The following is an 18,099-nucleotide window of genomic DNA, read 5'->3' as shown; positions in this document are numbered from 1 at the left end:
GCTGTAAAAAAAAAATCTATGGCAGAATTGATGCGTTTTCTCTCCATCTTATAAAAAAAATAATAAAAGTTTTACAATATAGCCAAATGTACCCAAAAATGACGCCAATAAAACTACAGTTCGACGCGCAAAAAACAAGCCCTCATACGGCCACGTCGACGGAAAAATAAAAAAGTTATGGCTTTTGAAAAATGGAGAAGAAAATCCGCCAAAAATCGTTGCGTCCTTAAGCCCAAAATAGGCCGTGTCCTTAAGGGGTTAATATACACCGATGGCCACTTTATTAGAGACCCCCATGTAGTGACGCTTTGGACTCCTTTGGCCTTCAGAACCGCAGCAGTTCATTCTGGTGTAAATCCCACTCGGTGATGTAATTGTTCTGCAGGATTATCGGCCCCTGCGGACGGGAGGCTACTTATAGTGGTCGCAGATTAGATGGAGATGCTGACATGTTCTGACCAGCTGACAGGAAGGGATCATCGATTCATGCTGCTTGCGCCAAATTCTGCCTCCCATCAGCACGGTGCAGCAGGAATCTGGGTCCATCTGACCGGGGATGTTTTTCTACGGCCCGCTGGAGTCTTGTATTTCTGTTTCTCTTCTATCCTGACGGTACGCCGGTCATCTAAGCACCGGCAGGAGCGCTGAAGTCACCGCTAAGGTCGTTAGCGCTCGTGCAGATCGTTTAGGCCACTCTCACGCATGCGTTCAGAAAACGCCGCTCGAAATCACAGCATTTTTACCGTAATTTTGAGTGCCGTTTTTGAATGCATGTCACGGTGTTTGACGGCGTGTTTTAGCGCATCCCATCATTGTGATCGGTGATGAGGTGCGTTACAAAGCGCTAAAATAGAACAGACCGCGCTCAAAAATCATGGCGTTAAAAAAATGCGTTCAGGGACAGGTCTGCAAGGCCCCGATGAAATCAATGGCGGTGCTGTACTGCGGTTAGCTCGGGAGGTCGCACTAATCGCGGCGTAAGTGAGAGCGGCCTTAGACAGGCAGACTTCACCGCTGGATCGCGGGGTTCTCGCTCAGCGCTTTACACTCTACACGAGCGTTTCCGCTCATCGGGAATCCCGCGATGCTTTTATGCTGACTGAACAGTAAGTGATCGGACGATCATCACTCATGCTGAGCGGTGAATGGCCCTCCAACCGCTGGAGCTGGTGGTCTGCTGTTACATCCGTGCTCAGGAGAGCGCCAGCGTTATAGTCGGATACACTTTGCTTGACTGTACAGTAGCTGTTCATCACAACGATTCCTGACATCCTCCTCCGACCCCTTTCAGCAAAGACTTATTTCCGTCCACAAGATCCCCTTTCACTGGACGGTTTCCTTGCTCACCCCATTCTTGGTATACTCTCCATACCGTTACATGAGAAAGCCCACCGTGGTTGGCAGTGAGACCCCAACTAGTCTAGCACCGATGACCCGGCCTCGCTGGAAGTCGCTCCGATCACTGGATTTTCCTATCTAATGTGAATTCATACTGAGACTGATCCTTGTCACGTGATTTTATGCTGCTCCCCGCGGTCACGGGGATCGTTTCCATACAGGGGAGAAGGGGCAGAGCCTCTAATAAAGAAGCCAATCAGTAGAGCCCTATATGCCCATATATAAGACTCCTACATAAATGGGCGGGGCATGATGTAAAAAAATTACACTATTGTATATGTCCGCTTTCACTAAATCCCTGATGTCTCCACTCAACGTTGCAAATACGAGCAGTCCGCACGCGGTTTCTATTATTTCAGTGCAGAAAAATGGCGCCAGCCGGCGTTACCGGAAAACGCCCCTCTTACGTATCGTTAGCGCCAGAAAAATAATTGATGGTGGACCTTCGTAAATCCATCTTGCATCACCATTACCATTTTACTAACACATAACCCAACATAAATTCCGACATGGCGGGATCATTGCATACCGAAAAATCCCCGCTGCGTCCCGTCCGCCGCAGAAGTCTTCAACTGCGAAAACACAACCACAACGAAAACAGGCTTTTATCTAGTTTTAGAAACCCCCTTTGCATTCCTAGAGTTCTAGGAATTTGCTAAATGGAAGTGGCGCAATTATCTATGATCTAAAAACCATGTCTGCAGCATTACTGACGCCCCGCACTTATAAATATATGTCATACAGGCAGATATAACTGATTATATAGCTGCTCACCTTGTTATATGTCTGCAGCAGCTCCTCTAGCCCCAACAACTCTGTTGCTAAGCAACGGTTTCCCTAGCACCGGCCCATTGGCTAACTATCCGCCATCTTGGTACTCTCACACCACTAGCTAGCATGAGAAGTCGGCCATGTTGCTACTCTAACCTACTCTTCATTTTAGCTATATTTAAAAAAAAATAGGATTACTAACCATATTAATCATACAAATAACCGTCTATTATTCCCCAAAAACCGACTACATAGAGAATTAGTCACTAATGTCTGAAGAAAAGACGGGTATTGCCTAAAGTAAGATGGCCGCCGGCGTTATTCGGAAGTGACGTAACAGAAGAGCTACTTCCGGGGACTTCGCTCAGGCTGACGGTGTCAGTGAAGTGCTGGAAGGCGGATATTGGTGTCCTGGTCGCGGAGATGAAGACGGTGGTTGTTCTCATGGGGCTCCTGGCGGCGCTCGGCTGCCGGGCGGTGGAGGTGAAGAGACCCCGCGGGGTGTCGCTGTCCAGTGAGTGCGGGCTTCATTCATTATACCAGTTTCTAGATGCTGTAACTCCTCCGTGACGCTGAGTGGCGCTGTCGTACAGCTTTGTTAGTTTCAGCGCACTTTATAACGAAGTCTTTATGCGATTACTCTTATTTCCATCAGATGTCATTAACTTGCAGCGCACCCTGCCGGCAGGTGTGTGAACTGCTTCCGCAAACCCAACGCCGCCGATGTTCCAGATTCTTCCAGCTTGTATTGTCCAATCTGCCTTATTTCCATCACTTATGTCCGCATTGTTTCCAATATTAAATAATCGCTTGATGTAGCCGCCATGTTTTTAGTCACACAGGATAATGGGGGTTTTGGCAGCGCAAATGCATTGTGTCTTTAGGTAACCGAAAGCCGCAATTTCCTGCGTTTTTCAGCTGTTCGTGCAGGTTTTGTGTGCATAAATATATTGCGTATTAAAATGTGCAATATATATATTTTTCTTTTGCGCAAGGACCCGTGGTTGTAGCGCCGCAGGTTTCCCGTGTATCTCGGCATGCGGATCACACTCGGGGGAAGGGAACGCAGCATGCTCCATTTTTCTGCGGATCCTGCAGGCATGGCTCCCATTGAAGTCAATGGAAGGCGTCTGGTCCGCGGCACACCCGCAACTGACACTGCGGACGTGCCGCGGATCCACAGGACACCAGGAGATTAAAAAAGAAAAATGGCGCGGTGCATGCGCACCAGCCTGCGTTTCGAGCTCATTCGCCATGCAGAAAGAAGATCTGGCGGCAACGGAGGAGACCCACGCCGCGTCCGGACAGCTGAGTATGTATTTTTTGCCTAATATCTGCGGGATTCCACACTCAGCATCCGTGCGTGCCCGTGGGCGCGAGGCCTCAGCGGTGCCCGTGGGCGCGAGGCCTCAGCGGTGCCCGTGGGCGCGAGGCCTCAGCGGTGCCCGTGGGCGCGAGGCCTCAGCGGTGCCCGTGGGCGCGAGGCCTCAGCGGTGCCCGTGGGCGCGAGGCCTCAGCGGTGCCCGTGGGCGCGAGGCCCCAGCGGTGCCCGTGGGCGCGAGGCCTCAGCGTTGTCCGCTCTGACGCGTCATCCTTGTTCCCGCAGATCGCAGCTTTTACGATGAGGCTAAACCCTTCACCTGCCTGGACGGCTCCAAGACCATCCCCTTCGACCGTGTCAACGACGACTATTGCGACTGCGCGGATGGAACTGATGAGCCCGGTAAGATTGACGGCCTGGGAGAGCGTCCACTACAGGAGAAACGCGGTATTACAAGGCGCCCGTTGAAATAAAGGAATATGTGCAATGGAGACAATCGTTGCAGCAGTTCTCCACCATGTTCGAGGGCTCACCCCTGTTGATTACTATTGGGTCGCTCACACAGGACAGGAAGTATCAGGGCGGTGTGGCGCCCCCTACTAACTTCAATTGGAGTGAAGCCGACGCTCCCGCTGCTTCCTCGCTCCATTGATGATATCCGTCCCGATGATCAGCTGATGGATGGGGATCCCAAGTGGCAGACCCCCGTCCAACTACTGATGACTTATCAAGGGGATAGGTCAGCAGTTAAAATGAACACCCCCCCCCCCTCTGCAGGACTTCCTGCTTTGCTGGTCACTGCGGGATTCTCTCCTCCCCTTGCAGTGACGTCAGAATGAATGCAGTGCTTGCTGGCCAAGCGTGTGCAGTCGGCACTCCGTTCGTGTCAATGGGGCTGATGCAGATAGCCAAGGGCTTGTCGCTCGGCTATCTCCGCAGTCCTATTAAAAATGAATGGAGCGTAAGTGCGGTTGTGCAACCAGCGTTCCATTCAGTCTCCTCCTTACTGCAAGGGGTACAGTAACCCCACATTGGGGACAACCAGAGAAATGTGGGGGTCTTGGCGGTGAGACCCCCAGTGAATCAACAAGGTATGTCTTATCCTGTGGATAGAGGATGACTTGTAATCTTGCTCCAACCCCCTTAAGCCCTGCCGCAGGCTAACATGGTCACTAGACGTCAGCCTGCGGACCGGCCATACCTCCTCCTTCTGTCAGACCATTTACATGCCACGGTTAGAACTGGCAGAAGTGTCAACTGCCAGGACCGGAGTTTTCTCTGATCCTGGCAGTTGAGTCTGGGTGTCGGCTGTCATTCTATATCATGACATGATGGGACAGCCCCTTTAAGGGAACTGTTATAATGGGATCTTCTGCAACTTTGTGTTTCAGCATTTTCGAGATCTCTGCTTGCTGTTAGTATATTAGAGCATTCTGGACTAGACTCGGTATGAAAACCTGTACAGACATGGTACTTCTCACAGCTGATTGTTTGTTACAGTTGTATCCAGTCTGGATACTCCTCTGTGAGCTGTAGTGTGATGGTTTGTCACAGTGTATCAGTAAGATGTGTCAGACTGGAGTCCAAGAATGTTTTCCTTCACTGATAGCAAGCAGAAGTCTATTAGAAAGTTTTTAAACTTAGTTTGCTGATACTGGCCTGGAGATCACACAGCTGGAAGAAGCAGCGCAAAACCGAAAAACATGGAGGGAGCGCCTTTGGGGTCGCCGAGGGTCGTGAACGACTAAACGGCTAACAACAACAAACGGAGTTTTATACTAATAACTTTATTAATCCTACATAAACGTAAGCTCGCTAGTGACTCCTGACTTTGTTCCTCCCATCAGGCACTGCTGCGTGCGCCAATGGCCGATTCCACTGCACCAACGCTGGCTTCAAGCCTATGTACATTCCTTCATCTCAGGTCAACGATGGTGTCTGCGGTAAGGGGGAGAAGGAAATGATGGCATCAAGACTGGGGGGAGGGGGGTCTTTTGTGGTCTTGATCACCTTCCGTCTTGTCGCATGTTTCCTATGTGCATGCTCTCTTATACATGTTTATGGGAGAGCACGCACACGGGACTCTGAAAAGAGCCAGGTTTCCAGCCAGAACAGGGACTCAACAGGCGGGCGCCACAGGAACCAGGATGCAGGTAAGTATGAAGAATACCTCACCGGCCTCTGTTTTTAAGGGTTTGTAAAGAAAAAAACAAACAGTTGTTGCTGTGCATGATAAGCAGTATGTTCAATTTACATTACAGGTCGTTATGGATACGATGGTGCCAAATACGCAGGGTTTTCATTTATTTTTTATACAAATAGGGAGAAAAGGATTTAAAAAAAATTTTTTTTTTAATATCCCTGTAGGGAACTTAAAGGAGATGTCCCGAGGCAGCAAGTGGGGTTATACACTTCTGTATGGCCATAATAATGCACTTTGTAATGTACATTGTGCATTAATTATGAGCCATACAGAAGTTATAAAAAGTTTTATACTTACCTGCTCCGTTGCTGGCGTCCTCGTCTCCATGGAGCCGACTAATTTTTGGCCTCCGATGGCCAAATTAGCCGCGCTTGCGCAGTCCGGGTCTTCTGCAGTCTTCTATGGGGCTCCGTGTAGCTCCGTGTAGCTCCGCCCCGTCACGTGCCGATTCCAGCCAATCAGGAGGCTGGAATCGGCAGTGGACCGCACAGAAGAGCTGCGGTCCACGGAGGAAGAGGCCATCTTCAGCGGTGAGTAGAGAAGTCACCGGAGCGCGGGGATTAAGGTAAGCGCTCCGGTGAGCTTTCTTTACCTCCCTGCATCGGGGTTGTCTCGCGCCGAACGGGGGGGGGGTTGAAAAAAAAAAAAACCCGTTTCGGCGCGGGACAACCCCTTTAAACCATAACGGCTACTATAATGCATTGCAGTACTTTTGTACTGCAATGCATTATCGTTTTCAATAGCGATCATAGGCAATGGCAAGCCAGGACACCAGTATTCTGCGTCTCCCTCAGTGAACCCTTTAGGTGCCATGATCTACATAAGTCGCAGCATGTAGGGTGTTAACAGCAGGGATCGCTGTTCTAAGCCAGCCTCCCGCTGCAACAGCAGGGATCGATATCAGTCACAGCCACCTTCTGCTATAGGATGGCACAGGCTCAGCTTCTGAGCCCGTGCCATCTAATGGGCATACTTTATAATAATAAACTTTATTTGTATAGCGCCAACATATTCCGCAGCGCTTACATAGACAGGGGGATACAGAGAGACAAAAGTACAAACATTACAGAACCACGGTTACATAGTAATCAGTTGATGGAAACAATAGGGGTGCGGGTCCTGCTCCAACGAGCTTACATACTACAAGTAATGGGGTAATACAGAAGGTAAAGGGCTGGGGATGTGCCCGGTATGGCGAGGTGGAGAGTGAGGGATTCTATACACATAGACAATGGTCAGACATTTAGCCGTGTGACAGCAGAATCGGTATGACTGCAGGAGCAAGAATGTTCTTGCTTGATTATTGGTCTGCCTAAAAGCCCAGTTAGGAGTTTGCTACAATGTGTCATTCTGGAGTGCAGTCCAATTCTGTAGATCTGGATGTATCCAAGCAGACTCTCAGCTGTGAGATGTTCAGTCTGTGGATAAAAGCAAGAATGTTTCCATTTACTGACAGCAAGCAGATGTATTTAAACAGTCTAGTTGCAGAGCTGAGATGGTGAGGTCCTGATCTGCAGAGCTGACAATCTTCTTCTCTCCCTGCAGATTGCTGCGACACTACTGATGAATATAACAGCGGAGCGCATTGCCACAACACTTGCAGGTGAGGCTTTTCCTATTGTGTGAGTTGATGTTTTGTGGTCACTCTGTGGATTTCTCTCTAAATCCTCTTCTTTTGGTGTTTCTCAGGGAGCAGGGCAGGAAAGAGCGAGAGGAGCTGGAGAAGAAGGCAGAGATGGCGCGGGAAGGCATGCTGCTCAAGCAGAAGTTTATTGAGGATGCCCGGAAAGGCAGAGAGGAGAAGCAGGTGATGGGCAGCTCCTAGATTGCACCCACTAAAATGCCACTGGGGTGCAGAAGAAAGCAGATGCTGTGTGCAGATACAGATCCCTGCATCTCCATGTGCCCGTTCAGCAGTCGCAACTGCCACGTTCAGCTTTGACTGGCAAAGAAGGGGCACTGATGGGCAGCACACAACATCTGCATATTACAAACACTTAGTGGGGGTTGGAAAGTGCACCGACCCGTTCTGCTTGATGTACTTAATTGTTGAACGCTACACCTGCACATTGTGCAATTTATGGGTGGTGCTTGCCAACCAGTATCTGGACATTAACCCCTTCATGTTTCAGGATGTACATTTACATGTCTGTCTTTGATGGAAGACACCCACACACAACAGCTGTGATCAGCACTCATGCTGATCAAGGCTGCCAACCGTTTACATACTGCTGTCAATTCTAATAGCGCCATTTAAATGCCCTGATCGGTGGTGGTTGGTTTATTTATCTTTTTCCCATTTCAATCTACTCAGAAAAGTGTAAGTTTTTTTATTTTTCAGCACATTTATATGGTACCATTGAAAAATGCAAGTTGTCCCGCAAAAAAATAAGCCTCTAGACTTGTACTTCGATGGAAAAGTTAAGGTGCATGTACACAGCAAGATGATCGCGCAAAATTTGCTCAAACTGCATTTTTTTGTGATGGTTTTGAGCGATCGCTTTGCATAAGCTGTTAAGTAGCTAATTAGCTACTTAAGAGCTTATTAGTCTGTAAATGAAGGCTCCCCCTGTATGCAGAACACAGCGTGAGCGCTGTCTTCTGCAAACAGCTGTTTTGTTCTCGGGGCTCTCAGCTGGTATCCCACTGAGCTGATAGCATCGAGAACAGCAGGAGCTGCTTTGTTCTGGGAGCGATCGCTGAGAGCTCCGTGCGGGACACCAGCTGAAAGCATGCTATCAGGTAGTATCCCGCTGAGAACTCGGCGTGTGGCGCTTCTGAAGCTCATCGCTGACTTTTAGCTTGCTAGAAATTAGCGATGAACGAGGCATGCACGATGGCCATGCGTTTGGACACCACGATTATTGCTCAAAAATGGCTTTTGAGCAATAATCGTTGTCTAAATGGGCGTTAAGCATTCAGGGTTTTTTTGTTTGTTTTTGAAAGTGGGGAGGAAAAAAACAAAAACTAAAAAGTCTGCTTAGCAACTAGCTGTGATCTTCCTGCAGTTAGAACGCATCAACTGCAACCAATATGGGGACCCTAATGCTGCTGTTAAAGCTCGTGTATTACTGCAAATTGCCAAGCTGCAGGTTTAGTTTGGCAATTGCTGTGAAAATGTGAGTGCTTGTATATTAGCAGCCTGGTCCTTCTCAGGCTGGGGATGACTGACAGGCAGGACAGTCCCTGCCTCTGTGATCACTACTGTCAGACCCCATGTTACATGATTATCAAGGCCGCTCAGAGTAGTGGTGGAAGCCCAGAAATAGCCATTGTCACATTGCGCTATGACTTGTTGCTGCTGTTCCAATAGTGCCTGATTTCACGCTGCAGTGACATCACGGACACCAGAGACATGTGACCGCTGCAGCCTATCACCTGCTCACTTGGGGCAATGAGTAGCTGCAGCAGTCGCCTGTCCCTGGTGTCTGTGACATCATCATTGCCGCAGAGAGCGGGGGGGACCTGGCACCAGCAGAATGTGATGGTTTGAGGTCGGTGACTTTTTAGGCTTTGCTGCCAAGAACATTTTTCTGCCTGGATTATCCCTTTAGGATACATAGGTGTGACTGATACCAGCAGCCATCCTATAAGATTTACTTCTGTGTTCCACGTAGTTACCCAGGACAACCAATCGGCTTGCCGCTTTCATTTTTCAAAAGGTCTTAGAAAAACGAGAGCTGGAATCTGATTGGTTGTTGTGTGTAATCTCGGCACTGTTTTTGATACAGTTCCTCCATACAGTAAAAACAGTTGCATGGAAATGGCGCGAGGGTCACATGACTGCAACTAGTGATAGTAACGGAGCTCCCAGCATGGCATGATGTTGTGCCAAACACTGGCAGCAATCTAGCATTGACAATTACAAGTGCTTCATAGGTGCATTGTGGGTAGGGCTGATCCCAGTGACATGGCTTATTTCTTTGTGTAGGCGAAGCTGCAGGAGCTGGTAGAGAAGCGGCTGGGCGTGCAGACACAGGTGGAGGCCCTGCGCACGGAGAAGGAGGCCGCGGAAACGCCTGAGAAAGAAGCCAAAGATGCCCACAGGCAGCAGTGGGAAGGTGATGATCCGCTGCCTCATCTGGTCTCTTGAGGTCTTTGCTTGGGCTTTGTGCATTTCTGGATATATCTTTTGGTGTTGCAGAACGGCGGGATGCAGAGAAGGCGGCCGCGGAGAAGAAACGCTCCCTGGAAGTCTTCTCTGAGCTGGACCAGGATTCGGATGGAAAGTGAGTGCAGAACAAATGGCCGAGTTTTAGCAGATTTGCAAAAAAAATGTTCTTGCCGTTTTGTGTATACAGCTCCTAGGCAGGCCTATGTGTCTCCTTGGGTACAGGCCACAAGTAGGATCAGAAGACTACACACAGGACTTGACACGTCTGCTATATCTGTTTTTGTTGCAGGCTTTCAGCACCGGAGCTTCTCTCTCACACGGAGCTGGACTCTGATGGGGATGGCTTATTTACGGACAAGGAAGCCCAGGTGAGGCCCGCGGACGGCTATAGCACTTGTGCGCTACACTTACTAGTGGTTTCCTTACTTACAAGCTTATTACCTTGTTTTTGCAATCAGTGGGGTCCCAGTACTTGAACCCCCACTTATACTCTCCTCTGACCTATGTACATGGGTCCCTATGGGTACATTTGGGGTATACATGGAAGCTCTCGGGGCACATATGTGGAACGTAAAAAAGTGATGTGAGCCCACCCTTACTGCATATTGTGGGGGCGGTGTACAATATTGTCAGTGAACCACAGACCCTCGTGGGGAATCTCTCACTCGTTCTAAATTATATCCTCTTCTGTCGTTGTTATTTCTTTTACTTCCAGTAGGAGGAGACATCTCTGGGGCTGTACTCATGTTTGAAGAGTTAGGCCTTGTGTCCACGGGCAAATCGGATTACACATGCGGATTTCCATAGCAGGAGACATGCAGAAACCATTTGCAGGAGATCGCGAATATAATGGTTTTTCCATGCGGATGCACTGCTGATCATCCACACGGAAAAAAAATCCGCAGCCCTACCTACCAGCCTTTTCCCCACCTCCCTAATTGAGTTTCATCTTCAAATCTGCAATGCAGCCGCAATTGTATTTGCGGATGCACTGCGGATCGTCCCTACCCATTGACTTCTATTAAGGCAATCCACACTGAAAATGGAGAATGCTTCGATTATTATTTGCATAATCCCCCCCCCCCCCCTCCCGCACCAAGCGGTCCACAACTCAAATCTGCATTCTTAAATTGAGTTGTGGATGCTAATGTTTCCCTATGGACACTTTGAATTGTGGCTTTGGGCCTAAGGGAAGACCAATCATGTACTCCTTCCTGCATAAGTTCTCTACTCCACTTCTGACTCGGTTGGCATTATCGGGTGCTACGATGTAGTTGCTATATGGTGCTGCCTGTCACAACTACGGATGAAAGTGCAATAATAATGGCAAACTTCATTATGGAAGGGTTCAAGCAGCCGTTTCTGCCCGAATTGGGTTTACAGAACAAGTGTAGCCTTATTGTACGTGGATTAGGTAGGGGGTGAGACTATATTACCTGGTTACAAAAGGGGTCTTATCTTCTGCTTCTTTCCCCTGCTGCAGGATCTCCTTGGAGGCTTGTACTCCGTGGATGTTGCCTCGTTCCAGGAGTTGGTGTGGCCACAGATTAAAGAGAAATACAAGTCTGAGGTAGGTGCTGGCATAACGATTTTGGGCTCGGTTTGTGCCTGCTGTAAGGGGTTGATGCCTAATGGTCCTCTTCCATGGGCCGGTCAATTGTTCATTTGTCTGATAATCGAGCAGCTTAAAGGGACCATTGCTGAGCCACCGAAGAGCAAATGCTGAGCCGGTCGGCTCATTAATGCATGCATAACAATGGTTGCTGCTCATCTGTTGGTGTAAACGGGGGGGACTTGCAGAAGAGCGATGACCGCTGTGCGGGGACGAATGATCAGGTTAACAGTCAGTTGTCCCGAAACTGTAGATAATCTGCCGGCATACACAGAGGTAATGAGTACTGACTGACCTACTTATTGTAAAAAGACCATGACTTGTGATTGTGTACCAGAGCGCAGCCCCTTCTTCGCCTTCAGTAGAAGAGGTAACGGAAAGTCATACAGAAACCACCCCTGAAGAAGAAGATGACGATGATGTAGACGATGGAGATGAGGAAGATGATGACGACGACTCGGATGAATACCACAGGGTGAGCTCTGAGAGGAGTTAAATGACAAGATTCTGCCTGCCAATAACCACCAGTAGTGGGAGCTGATGAGCTCGCCAAAGACTTATTGATTGGGAGATTAATAAATATCCACTGTCAGCCCACCATAATAGTGGCCTGTTACTTGGCCAATGAGGGGGTTCAATTACTTATTATGGGGTCTGAAAGGTAATCAAAATTGGGAAACCTGTGTTACATGGTGGTTTGGATGCCATGTTGTCTAGGTTGTAGGTCGTAGAGCAATTAGTAAATGATATACAGTAAGGCTGTGTGTGTATGAGCCAGATTCTTGTGTTTTTAACACAGACTCCCCCAAGTAAGCCACCAGTTGAGGAACAGGAGATGCCACCATATGATGAGGCCACCCAGGCTCTGATAGATGGTAAGTGACAAGCATTGTGTGTATGGTGGTGCACTACCACGTCTATTATCCTTGTTAAACCTCTATATATTGGCTTTGTGGCAGTTGCTCAAGCAGCACGGGATCAACACGACGAAGCAGAAAAGTCCCTGCGAGAAATTGAGGATACTATCAGGTTTGTACATACCTGGTCCCTAAACCTCTTATTACCCTCTAACATCTTATTACAGTAACCTGGCTCCTGAGCCTCTTATTACCCTGTAAGATCTTATTACAGTAACCCGGCTCCTGAGCCTCTTATTACCCTCTAACATCTTATTACAGTAACCCGGCCCCTGAGCCTCTTATTACCCTCTAACATCTTATTACAGTAACCCGGCCCCTGAGCCTCTTATTACCCTGTAACATCTTATTACAGTAACCTGGCTCCTGAGCCCCTGATTACCCCTGTAACATCTTATTACAGTAACCCGGCTCCTGAGCCTCCTATTACCCCTGTAACATCTTATTACAGTAACCCGGCTCCTGAGCCTCTTATTACCCCTGTAACATCTTATTACAGTTACCCGGCTCCTGAGCCTCTTATTACCCTGTAACTTCTTATTACAGTAACCCGGCCCCTGAGCCTCTTATTACCCTGTAACATCTTATTACAGTAACCCGGCTCCTGAGCCCCTTATTACCCCTGTAACATCTTATTACAGTAACCTGGCTCCTGAGCCTCTTATTACCCCTGTAACATCATATTACAGTAACCTGGCGCCTGAGCCTCTTATTACCCCTGTAACATCTTATTACAGTAACCCGGCTCCTGAGCCTCCTATTACCCCTGTAACATCTTATTACAGTAACCTGGCTCCTGAGCCTCTTATTACCCCTGTAACATCGTATTACAGTAACCCGGCTGCTGAGCCCCTGATTACCCCTGTAACATCTTATTACAGTAACCCGGCTCCTGAGCCTCCTATTACCCCTGTAACATCTTATTACAGTAACCCGGCTCCTGAGCCTCTTATTACCCCTGTAACATCTTATTACAGTAACCTGGCTCCTGAGCCTCTTATTACCCCTGTAACATCTTATTACAGTTACCTGGCTCCTGAGCCTCTTATTACCCTGTAACTTCTTATTACAGTAACCCGGCTCCTGAGCCTCTTATTACCCCTGTAACATCTTATTACAGTAACCCGGCTCCTGAGCCTCCTATTACCCCTGTAACATCTTATTACAGTAACCCGGCTCCTGAGCCTCTTATTACCCCTGTAACATCATATTACAGTAACCCGTCTCCAGAGCCTCTTATTACCCCTGTAACATCATATTACAGTAACCCGTCTCCAGAGCCTCTTATTACCCCTGTAACATCATATTACAGTAACCCGTCTCCAGAGCCTCTTATTACCCCTGTAACATCTTATTACAGTAACCCGGCTCCTGAGCCTCTTATTACTCCTGTAACATCTTATTATAGTAACCCGGCTCCTGAGCCTCTTATTACCCCTGTAACATCTCATTACAGTAACCCGGCTCCTGAGCCTCTTATTACCCCTGTAACATCTTATTACAGTTACCCGGCTCCTGAGCCTCTTATTACACTGTAACATCTTATTACAGTAACCCGGCTCCTGAGCCTCTTATTACCCCTGTAACTTCTTATTACAGTAACCCGGCTCCTGAGCCTCGGCTCTTTTTGGCCTTTCACCTGTCTTATTTTTGTGTTTAGGAGTTTGGAGAAGGAGATTTCCCTGGACTTTGGCTCACACGGCGAGTTCTCCTATCTCTATGGACAGTGCTATGAACTTTCAACAAGCGAGTGAGTATTCTACGGTGAGATGAAGAAATTAATAAGCTGATGGTGACTGCTGGGTGATGCTCCTGGGGGTATATGTGAGCTCTGCGAAGTATTAATCGCTGTATCTCAGACAGTTATAATCGTATTGTTCCATTGGATGACATTCCTCTGTTTTTTTGTTTTTTTTTTCTTTAGGTATATTTATCGTTTGTGTCCATTTAATCGTGTGACTCAGAAACAGAAGGCCGGAGGATCAGAGACTAATCTGGGGTGAGGCGTCTGTGATTTAGGTGTTCTGTCTTCTTGTTGTGTTGAGTATTTGGATCCTGGATGGATTTCTGATGATTGTTCTCTTTCACAGAACATGGGGATCGTGGGCAGGGCCGGAAAACGATAAATTCAGTGCCATGAAATATGAACAGGGAACAGCCTGTTGGCAGGGACCGAACCGATCCACACAGGTGAGTGATGGGAAGGTATCTACACCCCCTCCCCCCATGGGATGATTAACAGGAGGGAGGAGCTATGTGATGTGGATTCTATCCCTCCCACTTTTAGAGGAGCCATGTGACTTGGAATTTGCTCCTCCCACAAGAGGTTGATACAGGCCAGAAGGAAGAGCCGGGTAACATGGAGTCTGTTCCTCCTCCCACATGCTGACCGTGTGGAAGCCATACGTCAGGATTCTGAAATATGTTCCACATGAGAGAATCTCTTGGCATGTTCTATTCCCATCTGTTTCACAGACGAGAAATGGGACATGTCAATGCGCTGTGTTCATGTAAATCGGACTGTCCGATGCAAGTTGTGCCCGAGCCTCTTGGGTGCAGTTGGCACTCGTGCCCGCGTGTGAGGGGCCTGAAAGTCATTAACCTTCTGGCACTTGTTTCTGCAGGTGAAGCTCTACTGTGGTAAAGAGACCATAGTCACGTCGACGTCGGAGCCCAGTCGCTGCGAATACCTCATGGAGTTCTTCACCCCAGCTGCCTGTCAGCAGCCGTCGGACATCCCACTGGAAGAACACGACGAGCTGTGATGCCCTGTAGGTAGGTGCTGTATAGTTGTACTCCGCCTGCGGGCGACAAATAAGCTTTTACTATCCAGGTGAAAGGGATGAGCAGTGACTTTTTGAGTGCAGAACGGGGCCGGATGGTGACACAATGTTTCTGTATGGTGGTCTGTCTCCATGAGTGACGCAGCACCCTGGATATAACACAGATGGGCATCTGCCTTGATTTTGTTCTTTTAAAGCAACAGTTTGGCCCCGGACAAACCAAGATGGCCGCACAGTTTCTTTGGCTACCTGATGCGGCGCCGAGTCCATAGTTGGTATTGTCGTAGACCAGCAATGTACAGTGTGCGTCAGATAGTCAGAAGCGGCGCAACCCAGTTGGTGTAAACTTAAGCAAATGCCCGGCCCAGCCCTGCACGTATGCGAGAAACTTACATGAAACTTTGTGTACACATGCGTGCTGTTATAGGCACATGTTTACGATTTGGCATAGTTTGCTTGTATAGTTTTTCATATCAAAACGTTCGTGTTTCACTGTAAACTCCTTTTTTTTTTTTTTTTTTAAGTAAAGTCTTAGCCTGGGTTCACACACAGCGGAATCCCGGCAGAAATCTCGCAGTTTGGCCGCAGCGAAAAACCGCTAGATTTCCGCCGGGAGAAGCTCTTCCATTCCGGCCGGCACTCCCATAGAGGAGAGTGCGGCCGCAGCGGAAGAAAAAAGACAAATGAACATGCTGCAGCCGGTGAATCCGTGCCGCAGGACCGGCTTTGCCGCGGCGGATTCGCTGTCCCATGTGGACGAAATTTCTGAGAAATCTCGTCCACATGGCTGGCTAAACCCGAGATTAGCAGCCGCAGGCAGATTTGCCGCAGCAAAATTCCGGACGGAATTTCCACAGCAAATCCGCCTCCTTGTGAACCCAGCCTTAAATTTCAACATTTTTTTCCTCCCCTCTGAAGTGTATGGAAACGTACAGCCGTATGCTTCCATATGTAAATGGGAAAATGTATATATATATTTTTTTTTTCCTTTTTGTGGGACTAAAAAGTGCAGGAGGCTCTGTGCCTTTCGAGCACACAGAAATGTAGGCCTTGCCAAACATTGGCCAATCTATGTTTAACCCACCAGAGCCTGGTTGGTCTGTTAATACGGTTTTCATTTGTTTTTTTGGAGTACAAAAGTGAGTGCTTCATAGATGACCACATGACGGCGCGGGATGGCCCTTTTGTCAGGGAATCAGTAGGGGGCGGTGTTGTACATTTATGTAGTTTACTATGTATTGGTAGAATCCTCCGTCTGCTCACTGCCGGCACTACTTCCATCTGGGCTTTGTTCTGTGTACAATGGGGAGTTCCCAGGAAATCAGTTTTGCGGCTTCAGTAATGATTTAATTATTATGCTCCGAATTAGTATCAATAGTTGATTGGCCGGTGTATTACAGATTTTAACGAGGGCTACGCCTGCAGCTACAAGGTTGGGAGCAGCAGCTTCTACTCCGTATCGCTGTGTGTAGCAGCGCTGGGGGCCGAGTGGCGGACCCCAGCAATCAGGTCATCGATGGTATTTGCAGGGACAACCCCTGTAGGCAATGATTAATGGGGTTCTTTGCTTTGGACAATCTCTAGTTGTTAGAAAGCCTTCTTACCTACAAGCAGATCAGAGTCCTCCAGAAATCGTCTGCCCTCTGTGGGGAACCTGACGGTGTTACATTTCCCTGCAGCTCCTCCACAGGGTAAGGCCGGCTGCACACCACCGAGTCGGATTCTGGATGTGGGATCCCACACTGGATTCTGACCCTGTGCCCGGCTGGTTACCCCGCGTACCTGCTATTTATTTTCGTGTGCATGTGACTTTCTGTACTGCGGATGGGCCGGCCAGCTCACCGTCTGACATGTGCAGTACAGATTTTTTTTCTTTAAAACACCTGCTTTTCCCGCGTCAATCACCTAGCGATGACATTGAATCCGCAACCTTTACGCAGTGTCGATTGCGGAAGCGCCGCTGGTCGGACAGCTTCCATTGTCTTTAAAGGAAGCCGCAGAATCCGCTCAAAAATTGATTTCTGCTTGTGGACAGGAAAAAGTGCTTTTCCATAGCATGCTATGCAAGGCATTTATTGCCGAACCTGGAGGCGGACGCCCGCTCAGGGCTCCGCAATGCGAATCCGTCGTCTGCAGCCAACCTAAATGAAGTATTACCCAATGCCCGTTGATATCACAGGGTTGCCTGTGTGATACAGGACGGGTCCTCCAGAGAGACGCGGTTTGTAGCTAGTCTTCCCTTTGGCCAACAGATGAGGGTCCTGAATAGAACAGAATTGGGTTCATTGGATGAAATGTAACGACAAATGATGCTTTTAGCCGGCTGATAACAGCGACGCCTGGAAATAAACTGTCCGTGTTTCACGTTTACGTTTGGATGAAAGCTTTTATCTATGAATGAACGTTCACCAATCGCTCCATTAGCAAAGCTCTATCGCCCATATATGTGCACCCTAGACCCACAATAACGAGGTCTTGTTCTTTCTCTTGTGTTCGCAGCTGACGAAGATAACGGGATCCCCTGAACGGTTGGATCAGACGGTCACCGGTCCCTTCAATGATCATTCCAGACCCGCCCCATCACTTCCTAATCGCTGCAGTAAAGGACACTGGCAACCGAAAGACACATTCCATCCACCAACCCCTCCATAGCTCCTGCCCTGCTGCTACACCACCTCCACCACATTATACATACTGGGGGCTTAAAGGGTATGTCCACAATCAGAAAAAGGCAGCACTTCTTTCCATGGGTTGTGCCTGGTATTGCAGCTCTGCTCTAGTCAAGTGACTAAGGCTTAACGGCAGTACCAGACTTGGCCACCAGGTAAGAATGGCGCAGTTTTGGGAAGATATTATGGACATCCCCTTTAAATAATACTGTTCCCAATGGCTGCTACCAATCTTTTGTCTTGTTTCTATGGTAATGGAGGGATTGTTCTAAGCTCAATGTGCTTATAAATACAAGTTGGTTTCTATGAAA

General features: G+C 48.4%; 2 protein-coding genes across 6 annotated transcripts in view; one reads left to right on the top strand and one right to left on the bottom strand.

Moving 5' to 3' along the window:
- The window catches only part of ODAD3 (outer dynein arm docking complex subunit 3), a 23,598-nt gene extending 19,422 nt beyond the window's left edge, over positions 1–4,176 (bottom strand). For 2 of the 4 annotated variants that reach the window (XM_066593657.1, XM_066593658.1), the window contains exon 1: positions 4,095–4,176. In XM_066593657.1, coding sequence (XP_066449754.1) covers positions 4,095–4,139 — 45 coding nt within the window. In that variant the 5' untranslated portion in view covers positions 4,140–4,176. Of the gene's footprint in view, positions 1–1,927; positions 1,977–2,172; positions 2,309–4,094 lie in introns of those variants that run through there. The other 2 variants (XM_066593659.1, XM_066593660.1) reach the window with 2 other exon arrangements.
- PRKCSH (PRKCSH beta subunit of glucosidase II) lies at positions 2,518–18,099 on the top strand. Of its 2 annotated transcripts, none has more exons than XM_066593661.1 (17): positions 2,518–2,683; positions 3,776–3,892; positions 5,338–5,433; positions 7,239–7,296; positions 7,383–7,500; positions 9,625–9,754; positions 9,838–9,922; positions 10,097–10,175; positions 11,291–11,377; positions 11,757–11,894; positions 12,219–12,294; positions 12,379–12,448; positions 13,997–14,086; positions 14,261–14,335; positions 14,427–14,526; positions 14,961–15,107; positions 17,619–18,099. In XM_066593661.1, the coding sequence occupies exons 1-16, from the start codon at positions 2,593–2,595 to the stop codon at positions 15,099–15,101; spliced, it is 1,551 nt and encodes a 516-aa protein (XP_066449758.1). In that variant the 5' UTR covers positions 2,518–2,592; the 3' UTR covers positions 15,102–15,107; positions 17,619–18,099. The 2 variants fall into 2 exon arrangements, with proteins under 2 accessions (XP_066449758.1, XP_066449759.1); XM_066593662.1 differs by having other exon boundaries at positions 14,961–15,111.

This window comes from Eleutherodactylus coqui, chromosome 2, assembly GCF_035609145.1.
Source record: "Eleutherodactylus coqui strain aEleCoq1 chromosome 2, aEleCoq1.hap1, whole genome shotgun sequence".
Taxonomy (NCBI): Eukaryota; Metazoa; Chordata; class Amphibia; order Anura; family Eleutherodactylidae; genus Eleutherodactylus; species Eleutherodactylus coqui.
The sequence above is the reverse complement of the archived record's forward strand: the minus strand, read 5'-3'. Positions and strand labels throughout refer to the sequence as shown.

Coding starts and splice junctions, on each gene's coding strand:
- PRKCSH (XM_066593661.1), top strand. CDS start 2,593: ATGAAGACGGTGGTTGTTCTCATGGGGCTCCTGGCGGCGCTCGGCTGC. Junction 2,684..3,775: donor CCGCGGGGTGTCGCTGTCCA/GTGAGTGCGGGC, acceptor TTGTTCCCGCAG/ATCGCAGCTTTTACGATGAG. Junction 7,297..7,382: donor CATTGCCACAACACTTGCAG/GTGAGGCTTTTC, acceptor GGTGTTTCTCAG/GGAGCAGGGCAGGAAAGAGC.